This window comes from Carassius carassius, chromosome 19 (assembly GCF_963082965.1).
Source record: "Carassius carassius chromosome 19, fCarCar2.1, whole genome shotgun sequence".
NCBI classification, from domain to species: Eukaryota; Metazoa; Chordata; class Actinopteri; order Cypriniformes; family Cyprinidae; genus Carassius; species Carassius carassius.
This window is the reverse complement of record NC_081773.1, coordinates 22,878,078-22,902,291: the sequence shown is the minus strand read 5'-3', so window position 1 is coordinate 22,902,291 and position 24,214 is coordinate 22,878,078. Positions and strand designations below refer to the sequence as shown.

At 35.9% G+C, this 24,214-nt stretch overlaps 3 protein-coding genes across 4 annotated transcripts in view; 1 reads left to right on the top strand and 2 right to left on the bottom strand.

The window, feature by feature from the left end:
• The window catches only part of LOC132095406 (solute carrier family 49 member 4-like), a 38,330-nt gene extending 37,818 nt beyond the window's left edge, over positions 1-512 (bottom strand). Inside the window, exon 1 of the mRNA XM_059500341.1 lies at positions 70-512. Within this exon, the coding sequence (XP_059356324.1) occupies positions 70-364 (295 nt within the window). The 5' untranslated portion in view covers positions 365-512. The remainder of the gene's footprint in view (positions 1-69) is intronic.
• A 42-nt stretch (positions 513-554) lies between these two features.
• On the top strand, positions 555-9,365 carry hspbap1 (hspb associated protein 1). Of its 2 annotated transcripts, none has more exons than XM_059500343.1 (8): positions 555-704; positions 1,061-1,242; positions 2,098-2,282; positions 3,774-3,910; positions 5,393-5,564; positions 7,718-7,801; positions 7,910-8,020; positions 8,811-9,365. In XM_059500343.1, the coding sequence occupies exons 2-8, from the start codon at positions 1,062-1,064 to the stop codon at positions 9,300-9,302; spliced, it is 1,362 nt and encodes a 453-aa protein (XP_059356326.1). In that variant the 5' UTR covers positions 555-704; position 1,061; the 3' UTR covers positions 9,303-9,365. The 2 variants fall into 2 exon arrangements, with proteins under 2 accessions (XP_059356326.1, XP_059356327.1); XM_059500344.1 differs by lacking the exon at positions 555-704 and adding an exon at positions 722-740.
• A 1,714-nt stretch (positions 9,366-11,079) lies between these two features.
• LOC132095399 (solute carrier family 15 member 2-like) lies at positions 11,080-23,944 on the bottom strand. The gene is made up of 23 exons (XM_059500334.1): positions 23,504-23,944; positions 22,903-22,949; positions 19,859-19,946; positions 19,614-19,755; positions 19,318-19,410; positions 19,087-19,186; positions 18,648-18,738; positions 18,450-18,527; positions 17,759-17,841; positions 17,576-17,659; positions 17,395-17,484; positions 17,047-17,091; positions 16,407-16,442; positions 16,117-16,205; positions 14,752-14,833; positions 14,515-14,640; positions 13,632-13,799; positions 13,458-13,504; positions 13,179-13,286; positions 13,008-13,104; positions 12,175-12,318; positions 12,000-12,104; positions 11,080-11,918 (listed from the first exon to the last, which is right to left on the bottom strand). The coding sequence occupies exons 1-23, from the start codon at positions 23,517-23,519 to the stop codon at positions 11,712-11,714; spliced, it is 2,166 nt and encodes a 721-aa protein (XP_059356317.1). The 5' UTR covers positions 23,520-23,944; the 3' UTR covers positions 11,080-11,711.
• Between the last annotated feature and the right edge of the window lie 270 nt (positions 23,945-24,214).

Sequence of the window (24,214 nt, the reverse complement as noted above, 5' to 3'; positions counted from 1 at the left end):
TATCTGTTATCATTGGTTAGTACTTATAGATATGGTTGCCATGACAAAACTAAAACCAAAATAGCTCACCTTTCTTATCCATCAACCACATAAACAACAGCCAGGGCAGGTAACCCACTGGACCCCACATCACCAGCACCGCGATATCTGTCGAGGAGAACTCGAACACATGTTTGGCTGAGACCTGGATCGGGCCCCAGGTGTTCCACACAAGTCCTTGCATAAAACCCAACAATGAAAACATGGTGAGAACAAACCATCTTCTCCCGTACACCCTGCCCAACACAGGCTGTGTGTTTGTCGCCGGCTGGGATGGAACCAGCAAAGGCTCCCTTTCTCCTTCGGTGCTTTCCACGGCACCCATTGAAAAGACTTGGGATCACTTTTTAAAATGCCTTTATGCTATTCGGCAACGTCTATAACATGCCACGTTAAAAAATAGGGCAGTCGCTCAATTTGTCAGCTGCCCATCGAAACAAAAACAAAAACAACCGATGACACTCACAGCTACGCTCCAAACTTTAATGCGCATGCGCTGTGTCGGGACGGAATTGACGTCACATATGAAACTGAAAGTCCTTGTTCTCCATGTTGGATCAACTTAGTCATTAACTTAAACGAGGCTTCAGCACTTTTGTTGAGCCAACATGGCCGTTGTTTCGTTTCCCGTGTGTTGAGAGAGAAAAATCAGCGGCAAGTCTCACGTGAGTTTTGTTTACTAGCTGGAAAATAGATTTTGGGTGTGTTTACATGTGTGTAGATTAAAAAATGTAAATATTTGCAGTAAATAAGAATATTATGTTCATGCAGGGGCTGCACATGCACAGACGATGTGTTTTTACATTTTAATATGTCAGTTCCATTGATGGTGACACTTACTAGCTGATTTGACCTAGATATGGTTTTGACTTTGTGATTCACTTGAGTGATTGTGATGTGTTTATCTGAGTGCTTTAAACTGAATCTCCAACAGTTTATCAGAAAGATAAGATTTGTGTTTTACAAGACAAAATCCACTCAGTTTAACCATCCTTATCTCATAATTTTTATGTAACGCTAGAATGGCTTCAAAACCCTTTACCCCAGGAGAGACGAGGAGGATTGTCCAGTTTCTACAGAAACCTGCTGTGTTCCTGAACATGACCACAGATTGGCCAGCATTGCATTGGACTGTGAAGCACCTGTCAACTTGCCTTACAGAGAGGCTTCGATTCCGTATTGGGAAAAGGACTGAGGATGTGGGTAAGCCACAAACATCACACAGCCTCTCGTAGGTATTAACAAGATCATCAGAGTATAGAAACTCCATTTGCCCAGAACATCATTAAAAAAAAAAAAATTATCAGGGCATTAATTTTTAAATTGTACTGAAAATGTGTTATGGTGTTACTGACAGGAATAAAGTAAGCATGGTAAAATTTGTGTAACAGTGTAACAGAAACAAAATGTGAAACAAGTTTCTGTGGGGGCGTGCATACTTTCTGAAGGTGGTGTACTGAATGGCAGCATATATATATTTTTTAGAATGCTTTGAGTAACCGTTCCCCAAGAGTGTCAACAGAAAACATAGTAATTTCTGATAATAGATGCCCTCTATCACAATATGTAAGTTTCCTTTGAAGGAAATTTTATTTTGATTGGTTAATTGGTGACACATTTACAGCAAATGAAACAGTGTGACGGGAATAATTGCCAGATGTGTGAAGCGGTAATAGTTAGCCTTGCAGAAACCTTTGCTACCAGTGGAGGCTTTGCCGATTCAGGTTCCTTGGCACTTCTGGCAAATAGTTATGGCAAACCAGTCCGTCATAACTGTTAGACTTTTTACTGAAGTGAAATGCAAATATGGGAAGTGAGAATGTAAATGTCAAGCAGTGAAAACTGTACTTCGGAATTTTCAACAACATATTTCAGTAATAGTTAAAAGCTTAAATATGGTGATTAAGTATATATGTAAAATAAACCATTTCTATATTCAAGTAACCTCTTACAAAATACTGTTAATTTGCCTTTTCCAGTGTCCATTTAGAATAAACCCTCTTGGAATAATCTATTCATTAATTACTTTTTGATTTTGTTTCACTTTGTTTGCACCAGCTCCTCTTTTCGAAACAGAGTGTTTCTACATTGAAGCAACCATTAAAGAGTTTCTGTCCTGGACTGCCAATGAAGATGAATCTCTTGTTGGGCCATTTTCTGACTATCACTGCAAAGAATTCTGGGCTTATGCTGATTACAAGTACATTGCCCAGCTTTTTCAGGATAAACCTGCCATGTTTCAGGTAAACCGTGCCAATTCCTTTCCATTACTTTAAATAAATATTCTATATTTTTATTTTTTAAATATGTATTATTATTATTAAGCAATATGTGTTTTTATATGTGCAATATTTGTCATAAATACTCTAGAATGTGCAGTGGCAAAATATGAAGTTGAATAAATTAAAGTATGGAATATATATTTAAATTAGTGCTGTCAAACAATTAAATTGTGATGAATCGCATCCAAAATAAAAAAAAAATTGTTTAGATATTATATGTACTGTATGTGTAATGTGTTTGTTTAAAATTTAAAATTTTAATTAAAAATTTTAATTAAATTTAAATTTATGCATTTAGCAGACGCTTTTATCCAAAGCGACTTAAAGTGCATTCAGGCTATCAATTTTTACCTATCATTTGTTTATAATGTATATATTAAAACACACACATTCAGTATATATTTTGAAAATATTTACATGTATAAACATTTACATATATATTTATATAACATATAAATATATTTAATATATAAACATAACATATTTTTATATACAGTACACACTCATATATAGTGTAAACAAAAGCTTTTATTTTGGATGCAATTAATCGTGATTAATTGTTTGACAGCACTTATTTAAATATATATTCTTAGAATGTATCAAGCTCTATATTTTGCCACTGCACATTCTGGAGTTTTTATGACTGTTAAAATAAAACTAAATGGACAAGACACTACTCTTTTCATTTTCTCCTACCATCAATCATGCTCTCAGACCTCATCAAGCACCACATTAACCCATTTGCCTTTTTCCGCATGCCAGTTATGCTTGACAGCGACCAATTTTTCATGAAGTGGCGCTCTAGAGCACACGGGGCACGTCAATGACATGAGCTTTGATCAATAAACACAGTCGAATATTCATCAGTATGTATTGCCTTGTCTTCCGAGGATGCTTACCTTTATTTTATGAGCGCTCTGAAACTGTTTATTAGCCTGCAATTGTTACAACATCTCATGAAAATGTATCACAGTACTAGGAATAACAGATATGAAGAGCAATTAATCAATTCTTGCTCTCATTATTTCAGTAAAACATATCCTGTGGCACATCATTGTCATTCTGTGGACATTTAATGATATTTTGTGCCAATTTATTTTGTTTTGTTCTTTTCCAGCCAAGGGAACAATAAGCTAATGTTCATTTCTAGCTTTCAGTTTTTGTAAATCATAATAAATGCTTATGAGGTGCCAATATTCTCCCTGCCAGCCAGGGCATGGAGAGCAGACAAGGGCCTATCTTAAATGATGAATAGGGCAAGTTGAACATTGCTGAGGGCTTGATTACATATCATCTCATTTACAGTCCCCTGGACATGGTAATGGTTTCATTATCTACCTTCAAGGGCAGCATTTCTGAGTGGTTCTTGTTTGTAATATTGAAAAGAATTGACATCAGTAGGCAATCAAATAGTTTTCTGTTCTTTGTAACCACAAATATTTATAACTGCAGGATGTGGTGTGGTCCGACTTTGGCTTTTCTGGTCGAGATGGACGAGATAGCACACTTTGGATTGGGACGCAGGGTGCAAACACTCCTTGTCACCTTGACTCTTATGGATGCAATCTTGTCTTCCAGATCCAAGGCAGGTAAGAACCAGGTTTAGACAAGGTTTACACAGGTTTTGAGGCATAAACTCCACTAAAAGTGACAAACAGGCCAGGGGTATTCGCAATTATTCCGTTTGCTAACATTATTCCATTCCATTATTCCATTATTCCATCATTTTAGTACCATTTATGTTTTTTTATCGTATTTATTAATATCTTGAATTAGCTTTTATTTCCATAAAGTGTTCAGTTTAATTTTAGCTTAGGTTTTAGTAGTTTATGTGCTTTTATCATGTTTATTAAGTTCTTTGATATTTCTATTTAGTTTTAGTAATTTTATTACTTAGTAATTTACTTAAATGACTTCAGATTTAACAGGCAAGATAGAATTGAAAGGTTTTCATGAAAATTAGTATTTTGTTATTGCATTTATTCATACTTTCAGTTGGTTTTTCTTTGATGTTTTCAGTTTTCATTTTATTTTTAGTTAAAGCTTTAGTCTTTTTATGTGCTTTTGTCATTTCTGTTTAGCTTTAATAATTTTTTTGTATTACTTTAACTTTAATTTTTTCATGTAAAACTTTTTAATTTATTTACATAACTTTTTATTACAGTATTATTGCAACTTTTTTAATTAACAAAATATGTTTTTAATTTTAGTTTATTTTTGTTAAGACATCTCACCAACCCATGTTGTGTAAAGAAAATGTTAGATTTAGGCTTTTTTTGTTAGATGATGTTAGAAACAAAATAAATGCCCCTGAAAATCAATTTCAGGGTGTGAATGTCACTATTTAATGAATGAAAACCCACAACTCTGCTATTTTATTGTATTTATGTGTGCCAGTAGGAACTCTTGACTAGATGAAACTAGTTTTTGATGACCGGCTGTCAATAAACCCCTGAACAAGATAAGTCCAGGGCAAAACTGCCAATTTGGCTTATTCTATGAACATGGTTTAGATCGCCACCATGTGATTCCTTCAAATATTTGACAAGAGCTCTATCTCGTCTTATGTTAGGGCTCCTGATCCAATCCTGAGCTGTTGAAAGAAGGCTATTTTTCCTCTGCATTCAAAAGAGTGAATGAGAAAGGGAAAGTGCAGTGATGTGAACAGCTATTGAGATTTTGTTATTTGCTCCATTGAGACAAGCAGAACCTGACAATGAAGCACCTTCTCCTCCATCTTATCTCTCTCTGGAGCTTGACTTGTCTCTGTAATTGCTTATTTGGACTCCTCGTGTTAAGATAGCCTGCCACTGAAATCATGTTATGGTATAATATCTCCTGCGAGAAGTTCCATGATACTTTGAGAAATCTATAAGTATTCCCATTAATCTCAATGGCAGTTGCTTGGTTGGCACCTTAAGTAAATACAAAAACTGCATGCTAAAAATGCTTTTTACAAGATACCAAAAAAACATTAGCACTGAAAAAATATATATATTTGTGACTGATATATTTATTTGGGCACAAAATCTGAATGGTACTGTATTTCAATAAAGTCACACTTTTTCCAGAAAACGTTGGCATCTCTTTCCTCCCGATGACACACACTGTCTCTACCCAACACGTATACCATACGAGGAGTCCAGCGTGTTCAGCCAGGTCAGTGTCGTCCAGCCAGACCTGAAGAAGTTCCCAGCGTTCAGAAGAGCTCGAGTCCACACCGTCACTCTGCAGCCTGGTCAGGTAGGCAAATGTGACATTTTTTTATACACTTCCTGTCAAAAGTTTTGGACACACCTACTAATTTGGTCATCCCGGGATGACATCTTAAAAATGACAAAAACACAAAACAAAATGTCTAAAACTTAAATCAAAATAAAAACCTACTATAATAGTATTTTAGAAATACTAAAATAACAGTGGGATTACCTAAAATTTGTTTATTAAAATTAAAAATTAAATTAAATTTATGCATTTAGCAGATGCTTTTATCCAAAGCAGGCTAACAATTTTTCCTAACATGTGTTCCCCGGGATTCGAACCCCCAACATTGCACTTGCTAACACAGTGCTCTACCACTTGAGCTACAGGAACACTAAATTATTTAACATGTGTAATTATTTTTAAATTATTTATAATTTTATGACAATATAAATCCAACATAAGGAAAACAGTGCACTAAGCACTTCTAGAATATATACCGTTATTGCACTACACTGTGTATACAGCTCTCAGTTATATTATTTTTGTACAATCATATGAAACTATTTTTATTCATGTATCTTTGGTCATTTAATCATTCATGCCTCTGATTTAGAAAATGTATCTGTAATTTTCTCTTTTGAATAAAGTAGTACATTCACTGAGCGCCCACTTTAAAACTTTGCCTCCATGTCAGTCTGTTCACTGGCTAATTTTGCCCCGTTTTAGAATGGTATAAAATAACACAAATGGGAAGTATTTTTATCCTAAATATCATAGGCAGAATAAGAAGCATTAAAGAAGTTTCCTTTAGAATTCCCTTCAAATCAATCATAATAAAATTAATAATTTTATTTTTTTATTAATAAAGTATTATAATAATTATCATTGTTGCATTTTTTTATATTACATTAGATGTATTATTATTAAATTATTTAATTAAAATGATCTAATTAAATTTATCACAACTGCCCACAAAGCTCATCTCAGATGTGTAGTCACAAGTTGTTTGAATCATTACAAATGATTTGTCCATAATTAACTGTAGAGTGAGGTCATTGATGGAACGTTTCCAAAACATTTAATATAACATTCCCTGAGTGTCTGTTTGGATCCTGTATCACAACAATCGGTCTCCTGTGTGTGAATTTTAGCGGCTCGTAGATGAATCATGTAGCTGTGTGTGTTTTGTAGCACACCCCCCTCCTTCAGATTCCAGTAGCGTGTGTGAAACCTCTCTGATCAAGCTCTTTGAGAGGCGAGACGGTGGAAAGGCAATTAGCGGCGGTCCAACACAGCGAGCGTACTCTCCGGGAGCACTCACACTTTTCCCAGCATACTAATGAAGACGAGAGACACAAACTTCCATTCTCTGAGAGAGCTAACACTGCTCCACTGCTCTCACTGCAAATATACAGGGGGAAAAATCACCAGAAGAACTTTTGTATTTGCTATGTACCTTGAGTTCTGGAATGTTAGCGGTAAAGAATGGTTTTAACCCTCTGGTGTTTGTGTGGAAAAAAGCCATACTAATGAATAACTTTCTCACTAATTAACCCTCTCTAATTTTCTTCTTTGAATATAACAACAATACATTCACTGAGTGCTCACTTTAAATGATGTTTCCATGTCAATCCATGAGCACTTAACTCTGTCTGCATCATCTTTACCATGGATTGGTTCCTGACTTATGGCTACATCTGTTTACTGCTTTGTTATTATTATTGTAGAAACTTTGCTTAGATTAAAAACCACTGCATGTGGAAATCGATTGATCCCATCTAGTCTCATAAATATTGCTAGGATATAGATTTTTTATGATCCAAATGATGTGATGTTATACAGAGCACAGCTGCCACCTGGTGGTACATACTATTACAGTATGCACATCTTTGGATCATTCTGAGATCATTATGGAGAACATAATCATCAGGTTTTACAGTTTTTGTAGTTCATGCAGCTTGAGTGCTGCTGTCAAAACAAAAGAGGAACAAAGTACTAGCATCTGACATTTAAGTCGATAATTGAACTTTTTACTGATAAACCGAAAATTCATTTTCAAAGCGGTCACTATAGTGCACCCCGACTGTACATACACTCTATATAAGAGTGCACAGCAGATCATTTTTTTGAAGTGCTGTTAATATCTTATATAATATCTAGAGTTTTGACTGACTGCTGTTATCTTTCATCAGGTTCTGTTTGTCCCCAGACATTGGTGGCACTATGTGGAGTCAGTGGATCCAGTGACTGTCAGTGTGAACTCCTGGATTGAGATGGTAAAACACTTTATGGCTCTGCTGGATTATTTCTTATGAAATATCACTGCTTTTTTCATCAAAATGAGATGCTGAAATCATCAGGCTGCATTTCTCGTTGTGCCGTAGGACATGGATGATGAAGCCAGAGTAGGAGAAGCTCTCACTAAGACTATTGTGTGTGCCCTAAAAGGTGCCCCCAGTTTAGACAACAATGACCGCTGGCTCAATCCTACTGAGGTATTAACTCCAGCACATACAGACACAGATACAAAAGATTTCTATTTTAAATTAATCCTGTTCACTTTTTATTCCTGAAAAACAATTATCAGTTTCCACAAACATTTTAAGCACTAAGAAATGTTCCTAGAGCTGCATATCAGCATATTAGAATGATTTCTGAAGGATCATGTTTCCAAAGACTGGAGTAATGACTGCTTTGCAATTACAGAATAACTTGAATTTTAAACTAGGTTTTTGTAAATAAACAGGTTTTTGTAGTTTATGCCCATTGAAAAATCAGTTTTTTTTAAAGTATACATATTCCATATAGGTCTGAACTCATAAAAAGTGAATTTATAATACTGTAAGTGATGACAGATACATGAAATTATCCTTAGTTTAGTATATACACACATTTTATACTGAGGAATAATAACATTTTAGGACAATATATGTATATGCAGTGTGACTCAGATCAGTGCCATGTTTTCTAATAAACAATTTACTTATCTATTATTAGTTTTTTACATGAAGAGCATATAGGAATATTTATGTAATGAATGAAGATATCATATTTACTTAACACCATGTCATTTTAAACCCATGTGCTGTTTCATGACAAAAATCTCTGCAAACGGTGATACCATTTGTGCATTTCAGGTCTTCTGAAGCAGTATGATGAGATTTTTTTTGTATGAGAAACATGTTGAAATAGGTTTGAAATGCCAAAAAATGACAGAATTTTAATGTTTGTTTGAAACTGTTTAATTGTATAGTACAGTGTGTCATCTTGATGGTTGTTTCTTAGGATGGAGTTTCTCCACATGACGAAAACATGCAGTATTTGAACCTAGCAGTAAAGGCTTGTATGGAAAAGAGGAGAGATGATACTGAAGGCACGGCCTCACTTGCAGAGCTGGGAAAACGCGACTCCAGCGGACTGTTAAAGTCTACAACGTCTCTCTCTTTCGTGGTTCCCTTTGGACCTCATCTCATTCCTGTTAATTTGGCTCACAAACCCACATACACCTGCCCAAAGGACACATCTTGTTACTGGTACAATGAGCTGTCACGGTGCCAAAGTACATCCCAAGATGAAGATGAACCAAGAAGTGACAATGAACTTCATCGAAGATCCGGTCTGCATGCACATCAGGAAGCGGGAAGTCCAGAAACCTCAGGAGGAGGTGCTGGTTTGCACATATCAACCAATGACATGCTCCAGTTCCTGGTACACCCTGATGTGATCAGTCTAGTTACAAGGCTAATCATGTGTCGACAAAGAGAACATCACTCTTAATTTGTACTAGATGAACAGTTTTTGTAGAAATAAAAGATCTCATGCTATCTCTTAAATCCATCACTCCTTTTGTACATGAGTTGTTTTCCAGACCCAAAACAATTGATGTAAAACATAAAGACTAGATACAGTCACATTTTGCATGTATTACATTTGCATGTATTTTGTATGTATCACCTCAATGGTCATTATAACAAAGGCCCTATTCAGACAGACATACAGTAGTTGATCTTTAAGGAGGTTGGTAAAATGTATGTTTCATAAATATGAATTTACTAGTGATTGTAACCCCATTTGAATTGAACAATTTCAATCACAGCTTTTGTAAAAAGTACACGGCGAATGAAAATGTTATTCCAGCCAAAGCGGGTTTAGAAATCTAATCCTGTGAGGGGAGTGTCTGTGACTGTAGTTTATAATTTATAATAATATTTTTTTGCACAACGCTTTCGCTTATGGGGGGGGGGGGGTTACAATGCTGTTTCTTGCATTCTGAAAAGGGCCTTTTTACACTGATAAAGGGTTGTATTCTCATGCTAAGCATGGACAACATTTCAACGTATGACTGAGTATTTCTGGGCCAAAAATCTTACTTCCGGGTTCGTACAAGTTTCAGGGAGTTCCAAAGAAGTGTGTTTTTGGTTTCAAGGGAAAGATAACTTTGTTCAGCTTCATAAAGAACCCAGCGTTGTGTGGACAGCGGATACAGTTTGTTTTTCCAGGTTAGCAATGGAGTTTCACAAGTGTTTGTTGATGAACATTTTATAAATAAGGCCCGGTTCGATGCTGGATTTGCACATCATTTGATACTGAAAGATGAACCAGTCCCAGCTATAAAAGATCCTGGTCATGATTCAGAAATACAGATGGAAAGTAAAAGTGAATAAAATGTATGTTTTGTTGGCAGGCAGCTCTCAAGTGCCAGATGCTTTTCTCATTTTAGCTGGGGATTTCAACCACGCAGACTTAAAGAGTGTGTTCCCAAAACTACACCAACACATAGACTTTACAAAACAGGGAAACAACACTGGACTTTGTTTACACCACCCAGAGAGGAGCTTACAAGGCCCTCCCCCACCTTGGTGCCTCAGACCACATCACTGTCATGCTAATGCCTGCATACAGAGCGCTCCTTAAAGTCACCAAACCGGTTCACAAACATAAGTGTGGCCAGAAGGGTCCTCAGAGGCTCTTCAAGACTGTTTTGACACCACTGACTGCAATATTTAAAAAAAGGCTGCCACATACAATAACACCACAGACCTCCAAGAGTAGGCTACTCAGAGACGGTCACCCAGGAGCCCGTGGCAGGGGATACAGACCATTACAGACTACAAGCCCCCACCGCGGACCTGTGACAGCACCATCTCTCTGCTGAACGAGGTGAATGCCTTCTTCGCTCGCTTCGAGGAACAAAAGAGCACCACTGCACAAAAGACTCTTTCTGACTGGAAGACCTCAGGCAATATGGGTCGGCAGTAACACATCCAGCTCCATCGCTTTAATAACTTGTTTAGAAAGTAATTTCATCTGAATACTGCAGGACTGACAAACATTATGTCCAATTGCGAGCTGAAATGTGCAAATGGCATTAGACACTGATATTATTGAAGTTTATTCACTAACATTTTGGGGTCAACTTTTTTAACTTGCGACTACACATTTGATTTTTTTAAAGAAATTCTTCCTTTTATTCAGCAAAGACTAATTAAATTGTTTTTTTTTTTTTACATTATTACAAAAAATTATATTTCTGATAAGCAGTGTTCTTTTGAACTCACATCAAAGAATCCCCACCAAATATGTGTGTTTCCACAGAAATACTGAGCAGTTGTTTTCAGCATTGCTAAAAATAAGATGATGAAAATAAAATGTTTCTAGAGTAACAGCATATTGGAAGGATTTTTGAAGCATCATGTGACACTGAAGACTGGAGTAATGGCTACTAAATCTTAAGCTTGGCTGTGGCAGGCATAATAAACAATATTTTAGAGGATACTAAAATAGAAAACAGTTATTTAAATTGTACTACTTCACATTGTCATTTTTACTGTATTTCTGATCAAATAAATACAGCCTTAGTTGAACATTAGAGACTTCAAAAACCAAAATTGTACAGACCTCAGATCACACTCTTAACGATTACATTTTGGAACTGCTTAAAAAAACTGATTTCTTTTTGTGAGGTATCAGGTCAAGTAAAACCATAATTCCTTCAGCGTAGTACATTTCTCTTAATTCAGCTGAAATATGATCCCCGAGCAGAAGAGATCAGCATGATGCCACATAAAGGCTCTGGAGCAAAATAATCTAACACGGTCGGCTATAACAGTCTGAGGTGAAAGAAGTTCATTGGCTTATTGGCAATTAATGGATCTGAATTGTTCATAACAAAACCCAGACATTTTGCTACATAATGGTTTGCTTCGGCATGTCAATCAAGGAAATGGCCTCATTTTTCTTCCTATCAGAACTTTCCACTTTTTCATCATCGGTGTCCTCCCTGAAAATCTTGTCCAGCTGGTCTGGATCCACATAAGTGTAGAAATAGGCCATGATGGAGAAGATGATGCTGACAGCCACCAAAAGGCCAGCAAAAAGGAGGAACTCTGTCCACTGTAGATTCAAATCAGTTTGTCAGTGCAGGATTTATGCATTAAAACCAAAGAGGTGTTTATAAGAAAGCCCACTGCCTACCTGTTCCATCCCAGCCCCCTCTGCCACAATCAGTACAATGACATTTCCAAATGCCACAGTCATAAGCCATCCAGCCTGGAGAACAGACTTCATGCTTGCCGGTGCCTTTATACAAAACCATAAGAATATAAAATTTATAGACAAGATTAAAGTACAAGACATTTGATGGACTTACCTGTGAGTAGGAGAACTCCAAACCAGTGATGGAGAACATGACTTCTCCAGCAGTGATGAAGACGTACTGTGGAATCTGCCAAGCAATGTGAATATTGTTGGCTTGGATATCTTCCATCTTTTTGAATGTCAGACCATTACTTTCCTGTGGATATTAACCATATGCATGTCAAGATACTGATCCATAAAGGCAGTGCCTTGAATGTACGCCTGTGCAACCTTTAAAAGAAATATTTGAGGTTGTCAAGATTTGTTTTATTTTTTTATAAAAGAAGGTGCAGCAAGGCTGCATGTATTTGATCAAACATACAGTTACAACAGTAATATTGTGAAATGTAATTACTATGACTATAATAATATATTCAATATTGATTTGAAATGATTTGACTCAAGAAACAAAGGTACATTGAAGAACAGTGACACCCTTTTTTCAAGATTCTTTGATGAATTGATCAAAAGAATGACATATATGTATTTATTTATTTTGTATAAAGTCTTTACTATCACTTTTGATCAATTGAATGCATCCTTTATGAATAAAAGCATTCAATTCTTTTAAGAATTTTAAGGTGCTTAAACAGTCATTATTTTCTATCTCGTGATGGATGTGGCACAAAAACAACGAAATAACTGGAGGTTGCAGAACTGAATGTTGCATGAAGTAAATATTTTGTTGGTGAAACATCTCATAGATCAGCAAAAATGAACCATTAAAAACTTTCACCAAGTTCTCATTGACTTCAGCCCTTATAAAGTACACATTAACCTATAGCTTAAGTTTTGTAGTAAAGTAAAAGTTGCAGAAAGACGTTAACTAGAAACTCTATCACCCACCTTTGAGAGTATGACGGTATAGAAGGCACCAAAATCAAGAAGTCCCAGGTCGATGTGATATTGGTTAGAGTTTGTTTTGCAAACAACTCCATTGTATCTGAAAAGAGAACTGTGGTCATTTGTTGGGGCGACTTGAAAACTATATGGATAATAAAATAGATGTAGACTTACTCTCCCCTAGGGACATTGATATTTTGAGAAATCCCATAATTGGCAGCCGCAAAAAATTCATCAGTGCCAACAGTTATGTTGATATTCTCTGTGTGTGTATTCATAAACCTGCAAAAGTCAAACATGCAATGTACTGTAAATGATTTCAGAAAATGCCAGTTGTTTTGTCAGTGGTTAGCTGGAAGGGATTGATAATCACAGCAAACACTAAAGTGTAACACAGCTGTTAAACAGTAATCTGAAACAATATAAAACAATGTTCTGCTAGTATTAATTTACCTTAGATACGCATCCCCGGTTTCAGATTTGATGATGTGATCTTTCACCTGTATTTAGTTTAATAAATAATGATTAAAATCATTCTAATAATGTATTGTAACGTATAATAATGTATATGCTGGTACAAACTTTGCTGATGAAATCTGAAAGCAAATTTCACAAACAGATGCTCACCAGTTTGCATACAGTGTCACCAGGTTTTGCAGTGTACAGGAAGAGACTGTAGGCAGTCCGTTCTGTGAACGTGAGTCCACACTGGTATTCGGTACCATTGTAAGTGACCATAACTGTGTAGAGCTGGGATTCGCCAGTAAGCGGAAGACCTGTGTATCCCGAAGGATCCTGCATGACAAGAACGTCTTCAATCACGGCTCTGAATCAGAATTTAGAGTTGGAACTGTATGAAATAAGATCATATTCACTCTTATTTCAAGTAATACTGATGTATTCTATACACCGAGGTTAAAAAAGTTTGGGGGTGGGGGGGATGGGGGTTGTAAGATTTTTGAGTAAAGTGTATACTTTATACAACAATGATACTTATTTTTTCAGGAATCTTTGATGAATTGAAAGTCCAGAACTGTTTTTGTTTTTAATGTAAATATAAGTGCTGTCAAAACGATTAATCGCATCCAAAATAAAAGTTTTTGTTTACATAATATACGTAAGTGTACTGTTCATTTATTATGTATATATAAATACACAAACATTCAGTATAATTATCTTGAAAATATACATATTTAATATGTAAACATAACATTTTTCTTAAATACATACATGCATGTGTTGGGATTTACTTATACACATAATAAATATACACAGTACACACTCATATATTATGTAAACAAAAACTTTTATTTTGGATGTGATTAAACGTTTGACACTTTTCTGTCACTTTTGAAGTTTAAAGCATCCTTGATGAATATAAGTACTAGTTTAACCAAACTTTTGAACAGTACTGTATTATGGTAATATACACAGAAAAGACATTAAAAGTATGTTAAGTATAAACATCATAAAATGCAATCAGTGTTTGTCTGTACTTTAGTGATGTTACCTCATATGATTTAAGTGGATCTGAGAGGACGGTGTGTCCTGGAAACTGCACGGTGACCTCTGAATCCATAAGATTGTAAACCTGAACCAGGCTTTCTTTGGCAAGAGGTGGCTCCACAACGGATTTCTGGCCAGAGAGATGAAATGTAACTTTCAGTTAATGTTGACAAGCTTTAAATGACTGCTTTTAGTGGTTCCACAGAAGCTCTTTAGATGCAATATTTGAAAATGTACATACAATGACGTTGATTTCTACGACAGTTGCAGCACAGAATGCAAGTGCAGCAAGGATCATGCCTGTAGCCATCTTTCTTAGTGGACTGAAAATGAACAAGAAAAACTGGTTAGAACTTAACACAGACAAGGTTAGTTAGTGTAATGTTAACACAAATAATGCTTATATCTTATGGTAGGTTGTATTATAACATTTTCCCCTGGTCTAATGTTTTCCATCAAAAACAGTAAACTAAATTTTGTGTATTATTGTTTATTTCTTTTATTATTCCTTATTGTGTGTACAATCTCACAAATGTTGAATCAAGAAAACATCCCTTCAAGCAGGTACTTCAGTGTATGTGTGTATATATATATATATATATATATATATATATATATATATATATATATATATATACAGTACAGACCAAAAGTTTGGACACACCTTCTCATTCAAAGAGTTTTCTTTATTTTCATGACTATGAAAATTGTAGAGTCACACTGAAGGCATCAAGGGCTATTTGACCAAGAAGGAGAGTGATGGGGTGCTGCGCCAGATGACCTGGCCTCCACAGTCACCGGACCTGAACCCAATCGAGATGGTTTAGGGGTAAGCTAGAGCGCAAACAGAAGGCAAAAGGGCCAACAAGTGCTAAGCATCTCTCGGGGAACTCCTTCAAGACTGTTGGAAGACCATTTCAGGTGACTACCTCTTGAAGCTCATCAAGAGAATGCCAAGAGTGTGCAAAGCAGTAATCAAAGCAAAAGGTGGCTACTTTGAAGAACCTAGAATATGACATTTTCAGTTGTTTCACACTTTTTTGTTATGTATATAATTCCACATGTGTTAATTCATAGTTTCGATGCCTTCAGTGTGAATCTACAATTTTCATAGTCATGAAAATAAAGAAAACTCTTTGAATGAGAAGGTGTGTCCAAACCTTTGGTCTGTACTGTATATATATATATATATATATATATATATATATATATATATATATATATATATATATATATATATATATATATATATATATATAGAGAGAGAGAGAGAGAGAGAGAGAGAGAGAGAGAGAGAGAGAGAGAGAGAGAGAGATAGATAGATAGATAGATAGATAGATAGATAGATAGATAGACAGACAGACAGACAGACAGACAGACAGACAGACAGACAGACAGACAGACAGACAGACAGATAGACGGATAGACGGATAGACGGATAGACAGATAGATAGATAGATAGATAGATAGATAGATAGATAGATAGATAGATAGATAGATAGATAGATAGATATTGTTTTTATATAAAAAGTTGGATAGATAGATAGTATTGGTAGGTATTGAAATATGTCTTTTTTATGTGATTGTGCATTTATACAGCACTCACGTGAGTTTGATCTGACACAGCCCTATCAGTGGGTATATGCCCATGTCGAAGATCGGGATAAACACCAGAATCAGCAAAGCATTCAGCATCTTAACAAATTCATTAATGTACAAATTAATGTTCAAATTAATGTACACTTTATGCCAGTCTTTAAGCAAAAATGTTATTATTTCAATATTTTATATCATCAACTCTTGAAAATCAAATCACGAACACCTAATGACTGAGTGATAGCTGCAGCATATGCATGTACGCATCTATATGGGGATCTTTCTGTCTGTTTGTCTCACCTGCATTTGATCAGGCTTTATTATGAAGCCTCCACCCTGTTAAACAAATGAGGAACCCATGATTCTGATTTTGAAGACCATTTTGTCATCATTCAGGAGGAAATTGTCTTACGGTCATCTTCAAAACAGATATGCATAGTCAAAAAGCAAAAACAAAACAACAAGAACTGCAATAAAATGAAAAATATATATATAACTTTTGGATTCAATAGTGACGATGTCAAAGCTTGTATATTGTTATCAAAATAAAAAAGGGAAGGGAAGTCGTGGCCTAGTGGTCAGAGAGTCGTGCCCTGGGGTTGTGAGTTATAGTCTCGGGCCGGCAATACCACGACTTAGGTGTCCTTGAACAAGGCACTGAACCCCAAACTGCTCCCCGGGCGCCACAGCATAAAAATGGCTGCCCACTGCTCCGGGTGCAGAGCACGAATTCTGAGTATGGGTCACCATACTTAGCTGTACTTCAAAAAAATAATATGAGATCACTTCAAGGGCATCATGTTATCTTACTTGCCATATTGCTTAATTACTTAAAATAACATACTTAGAATAAAATAATATTATGAAATGGGGTGTGATAATCTTATTCCAATAAAGTATTTATGTCTTTCTATTAGAGGTCAAACAAAAAAGGACTTACAAAATCCATGTTCATTCGAGTGGCTTGCAGAGTCCAGCGTGAACCCTGGCATAGAACAAAGAGAGCAATGCTAAATTAACTTATTATATTTATAATTTAATTATTCTGTGATCAATGTAAAGTGCTGTGATAAGAAAAGCATTTTCCACTGGTTCCTTACATCATGTCTGACAGACATTTTCCAATATTAGAGGAATTCACAAAGAACACAAGGAATCAAGAAACTTTCCTTATTTCTTAAATGAACAATGTCATTTGAGGATGTCCTGGCCCTTTAAGTGAAATACTGTAACAATAATTTGATTGATTAGAAAATACAAAGGATATCAATTGAATATAACCTTTTACCTGCTGGTCAAAGAGAGCCCAAAACATGGGCAACGGAATGTAAAGAACCAGCACCCTGAACACCATTTTAATTTCCTGAATGAGCCGCTTCTGTAAAAACATCAAAACCGTGACATGATTTGGTATGGAGCAACATGATTTCAACTTGCTAGATTTGGCTTGTTCAGCAACTGAAACATACTGAGTACTTCTCTTCTGCCCAATCCAACCAGTGACTCCTTTTTGGGCTATTTTCGGAACTCATCCATCGATTGCGTATAGCAAACTGGTAAAAAACAGAGCAAAAGATGACTGTTAGCCTTCTTTTCATGCTCCAGATCCTTCAGTAACACACTAAAGAAAGCCGTTGACAAGATTTGCTTACCCCAATACATTTGCAAACACGCACCAGGACATTTCCTTCCGGAGGACTTTTCTTATACAGCCCACTTCCAGTGATAAATACCACTATGTGAATAGATGCAAAGTTAATTACATGCCTAATGAGTTAAATGAGGGTGATAGAAATAGCATGCTTTTCTCTAGAGTGCAGTAATAATCAAATAGTAATTCATATAAGCTTTAATGCAGTGTCAAAATTTATATTTCTCTATTTTATAATATATTCTACTGCTAAATGAATAAAGAGATGTTAAATGAATTTACATTTAGAAGATACTTTAATCCAAAGCAACTAAAGAAATAGCAAGCAGCTCAAAGCAAGAATTAACCTACAGAGTCCCCAAAATGTATTTGGCACTTCAGCCACACTAAAATAAATGTTAAATATAAATATCCACTGTATGTGTATATGGTCCATACAGTTTCCAGACAAAGGCTGTATCCATTCTCTTTATATACAGGATTCATGGCACAGTGAATGGGGTTCCCTAATGTGCTATCATAACACACTGGGATTTTCTAAATAAATTGCTAGGAGTTAAATATACAAGCCTTATGTGAAGAGTTGGTTTCACAAATACAATTTACTGGGATTACCAAATTCTTCCTAAAATCTTCCCAAATTCCTTCCATTCTTCCACCTCAATCTCTCTGAAACTTGAGAGGACCCTCACCTAAGGCAATGACCATTAAAGCTGCAGGAACTCCAAAGGCCAGGGCGTAGCAATCTCCTCCAAAGCACTTCACATCGCCTGTGGAGAGTAATGATGATCTCAGGTTTCTCTAATTGGCATAATAATCACACTTCATGACATATACTTCTTTAAAAGATAAATTGCAGCCTTATCGGTGAAGCTTATCTTGAGACTGACCTCTTAGTATTGGTGTGATAATGGTGGACAGGACACTTCCAGCATTGATTGACATGTAAAAGATGGAGAAGAATTTTGTCCTCTCTTCTGCCTTAATACAAAAGGGATAAAAGTTAGATTTATTAAAAACACAATCAGATTAAAAGTTGTCTTTTAGCCCATGTCAATTAAATTTGTAATAACTAAAATGACTGTATTCCTAAAAACTTATACTCTTAAACCAAATCACACTAGAATTATAATATTTAAACAAATAAAATAAAATATATTGAATGTCTAACCAGTGTATTGTTTGTTATTTCATATTTGGTTCTGTAATTTTTTCCTTGTAATTTTACTGTACAATCTCAGATTGTTCTGTGCTTTTATTAAAAATGACTTAATTTAATTTATGGAATTGGACGGGTGTCATTGGACATCATTTTATATTGTGACTTACATGCTCTTCGTCGAACTGGTCACCACCAAATGCTGCAACACATGGTTTGATCCCTCCTGTCCCAAAGGCTATGAGGACCAGACCAAGCATTGAGAAAACTCTACAAGGAAAGAACAAAATTGTATTTTTCCTTCCTTCCTCTTCCATAAAATAAAGGTTTACTTCACTTGAAGCAGATTTACAGTATGGTCTCACGGTAGCATGCTACACCCTGCAACAAAAGAAACTTACACATGAACAGTGCTGTCCCCCACGTCAGGAATGGCACCCACAGACTTGACCACATGACCAATCACATAGACTATTGACAGATAGATGACGGTTCTGTGAACAGAAAACAAATCCTATAATTCATCTATTGAGTATTAAGTACAATACTACAGGCTGTATTTCAGAAACCTATCCTAATTCTCAAGAAATATAAATTTGTCAAATCTTATGTAAAATTACATTACAATATGCATTACTGAGTAAGCAGATAGAACAAGACTCTAAGTTAGGATGTTTCTTAACCCAGCAAGACTTACTTGAACTTCCCTAACCATGAGTCGGCTATCATAGCCCCCAGAAGCGGAGTGAAGTAACACAGGCTTGAGAAAGCGTGGTACACAGCTGTAGATAGATTCTTGTCCCAATGTAGATAGTGGATGAAGTAAAGCGTGAGCACCGCTTTATAAATAAGACGTATAAAAATTAATACATCATTAGAAAATACATTAATATATAAAAAAGTGATATCAGATTTCTTCTTTATTTTTTTTTATTTAATTACCTTTCATTCCATAATAAGAGAATCTTTCACAGAACTCATTGACCACAATGAAGGCAATGCTAACTGGGTAGTTAGTGCCACATAATTTCTGAACGCAAAACAAAGAAGAATTTGATTACAAACAGGCTTGTCCCATTTACACTGAAAGAAATTAAAAGATAGTTAACAATATCCTAATCATAAATGCAATCTTTTGTTTCATTTATCAGAATAAAATGATTGTAAAAAATATTTTCAAATAAAAAATATGAAACATTCACCAGGGATCAAGGCAAAAATGACACAGAACGTGAAAAAAAAATGTCCCCATTGGGAGTTCCATTGATTTGTTTATGTCATCTAACATTTGGAATATTGCACAATATTGTACTCTTTCTAGTCCCATCTTGTTTAGTAGCTTTACAAACTGTAGTGACTTCAGATACCAGATACTGTATTTCCTGTCGGTGTGCCAGGGTGTGCCTGTGCCACCCACAGTGGCAGCTGGCACACCTAAAAATAGATGCAGAATTATTTTTTATAGTCTCAATAAAAAATGTTTACTAAACTTGGGCTATTGTTGTTATTTAGAATATATATATTTTTTAAATCAACCCTTTCACGCGTAAATTACAAATATTTTAACTGACCCCTTGTTTCTATGGCGACGCGTCTTGATTGTCACGTGACACACCGCAGCCACTAACAGATGTATCGGTATTCGTTTTATTTAATTTTTCATTTTTTATTAAAATATATACACAAACTTGCTTACCATGTCAACTATCTGATATTCCGGTTCTTCGTTTAAAAACCTTTATAAATTATCTTGATCTATAACGAGATGAGCAGTGCATTTCAGAGTCCTGTCAGCCGGATTTAACGTACAGCACTTGAATTCCCCAGTTTCTCCCGAAATACATGAAAGTAAGTGGCTGTTGAACTGGATGAAGAATAGAGTAAACTTTAAAAAAAGTTTACTTAAAAAAAAAAACTATGTGTGTCTGATATATGAATAAAACACGTCGGCAAATTACATTTGATAGTGTTTGCTGCTTCCATAGACATCAGAGTGTATTTTACAAACTACCAATGTATTGTTTTACTAGTGATTATGTATATTTAAGTGTATGAAACCTAAAATAAACATTATGTGGTTGAAAACACTGCATATTAGTTGTGATATATGACAAGCGCTGAGCGCGTCCGTCTCTGGCTCAGCGCCAGCCAACGCGCGAAAGCAGTTTGAATCTGGCAGTTCTGTGACGCCACTGAACATTATCATACTCTCAGGGGCACAGAAATAAGAATCCAATATATAGTGCAATAATGCTAAAAATGTTAAAATGTAATTTACATTTTAAATTATTTTTGTTAAAATATATCTGCCGACATTTGGACTGCCAACCAATCACCAAACAGCAGCTGACTGTGACCCCAGCAGTCTTTGATATAAACAGATAATTTTTGATTGCACATTGCTAGCTAGCAATATGTCGCAGAGCTCCTTTCTTAATTTTTTTTTAGCAAAAAACCTTGGCTTGATGGACAGCCGGACACAAGGCCTAACCTTACACCTGATGAGGATATTTCTCCCTCCCCGGGCCCAACATCAACAGACAGTGTTGCAAATTTGGAAATGTCCAAGTATCGTACCAGAAGTTCAAAATTATCGTATTTGGAAGAAAATTATTACATTTAACAATTAACTACATTTTAACATGACCTGCAAATTACCACTAGGAGTATGGTTGGACGGAAGCAGTGCGACAAAAATATTATCCCATAATTTTGCACAGTAATCTGACAATAAATGTGGCACACCCAGATTTTCATATGCACACCCAGAGTCTCTTTTCTGGCTACGCTACTGATTCTGATTCTTCGTTTAAAAACCTTTATAAATTATCCTTGATCTATAACGAGATGAGCGCTGCAGTTCAGAGTCGTGTCAGTCGGATTTAACGTACAGCACTTGAATGCCCAAATTTCTCCCGAAATACATGAAAGAAAGTGGCTGTTGAACTGGGAGAAGAATAGAGTAAACTTTATTGTTCTGCTATGTGTGTCTGATATATGAATAAAACAGGTCGGCAAATTACATTTGAATAGAAAGATAGTTTTTGCTGCTTCCATAGACATCAGAGTGTATTTTACAAACTACCAATGTATTGTTTTACTAGTGATTATGTATATTTAAGTGTATGAAACCTAAAATAAACATGTGGTTGAAAACACTGCATATTAGTTGTGATATATGACAAGCGCTGAGCGCGTCCGTCTCTGGCTCAGCGCCAGCCAACGCGCGAAAGCAGTTTGAATCTGGCAGTTCTGTGACGCCACTGAACATTCTGAATCATACTCTCAGGGGCACAGAAATAAGAATCCAATATATGGTGCCATAATGCTCAAAATGTAATTTACATTTTAAATTATTTTCGTTAAAAAAATATCTGCCGACATTCGGACTGCCAACCAATCAGCAAACAGCAGCTGACTGTGACCCCAGCAGCTCCCCAGAGATCTTTGCCGCGTATATAAACAGATAATTTTTGATTGCACATTGCTAGCTAGCAATATGTCGCTAGCAAGATGTGACTCCTCCTGCACTCCTGGCTACGGAAAAAAAAAACTCCTCCTTTAAAATTGGTCCAAAATTGTCCAACATTTGCTCCAAAATTGTCCAACATTTGCTCAAATGATCTTCGGGCCGAGCCGCATTAAAAGTACTGTCCCCGATTTCTGATGTTTTGTTCTTCAGGCTCCACACTGCTCTTGGTGCTTAAATGCTTGATGTGATAGCTGTGCGCAATACTTGGTCTGCTTGCTGTCCCTTGCAGGGCTTGGCCCCATATTGCTGCTTTCAGCTATATTATGTTATATAGTTTTATGGTTATGTGGGGCATGGTTATGGTTTATAATTTTGCACAGTAATGTGACAATAAATGTGGCACACCCAGATTTTTATATGCACACCCAGAGTCTCTTTTCTGGCTACACTACTGTTACTGTCGGACAGACATTTTCCAATCTGTAACGAAAAAAAAAATTTAAATAACTCTCACCGGTGAACGCTGTCCTTTTCCATGGTCCTCTGCATCAACATCTTTGTCTAGAGCAAAAAAGATATGACAAACATCAGGTAGACCTTAGTGTGGAATTTTAAATCTGATATTACTCAATAATGTTTATCATTTTTTTAAACTGTGCTTCCAGGTTCACCCTAACAGGGAAAAATGCCAGATCCTGCAGTGCACTTTTTATTTGCTTAGGAAGAATCCAGTTGATAAAGCCACATTAAGTCGCGTACATTTCCACTGCTTGCAAGTCTGGAACTCGACATTGTTTTTCCCACAGCCAGGCGCCACTGTTGCATTCAACATTCCTGTCATCGATTATTTGGCAGTGCATCATATTTTCGCATTAGCATTATGAAATACGTGATATAGGCTATGCATGTAGCAAAGTTATTGTTTTTTAACGCTAATATTAAACTTTACAACTACCTTTACCTCTAAAAGTTGCACTAATGTTAAATCCACGACAATTTGCAAAAATAAATAAATAAGGACGTCTCGCAGAGTTTATTCCATTTTTTTTTTTTAACTCCGAAGACATTTTCAAAAGCATTTGAAAGAGTTCAAACTTAAAAACAGTCCTCGTTACCCTTCTTTTTTCCCATGTCTTCAATGAATCCAAGTGTGTATTAGGACACTCGACATCTAGAGGATTCCTGAGCGCGCGTCCAAGTCCGTCCCTTCACAGAGAGTGAAAACTCATCCGCCTCACACTGCGGTCAAAGCTGTTTAACCTTCTTGGATTAATGTTCTACTTAATGTCAAAGAATCCTTTACTCCGAACCGGGAGGGTCGACGTGCCACATGAGACCCAACACATGCATCAGATTATGTGGTTTACACGGAGCTAGACAATCCTAAACTGATAATATATAAACGAACACTGCTAATTTAACGAACTAACGAAAGCAATTGGCTGAGGTAAAGTATATTTACAGTGCAGTGTCTTTCCTCGAGTTATGTTTCAGGCTGTTGCATCGGTTAGGCTGTGCACAAGTGCCCTAATTAGTAAACTTGTGCCCCCTTCATTTCAGCTGCCCACTTTTTTCTGTAACGAGGCGGAGCCTTTTCAGCATCTAACGAACTACTGGCGGTCAGTCAGACACAGTGAACAGAGCTTTTTGACAGTTCTTTAGTTAAAATGTTCTCCAAATAAACAAACGTATTATAGTCAGTAAGTGAGAGTTATCTTAAAGAGATTTTGAGTAAATATAAGTGAAATAAGTGGAAAATTATATATATATATATATATATATATATATATATATATATATATATATATATATATATATATATATAT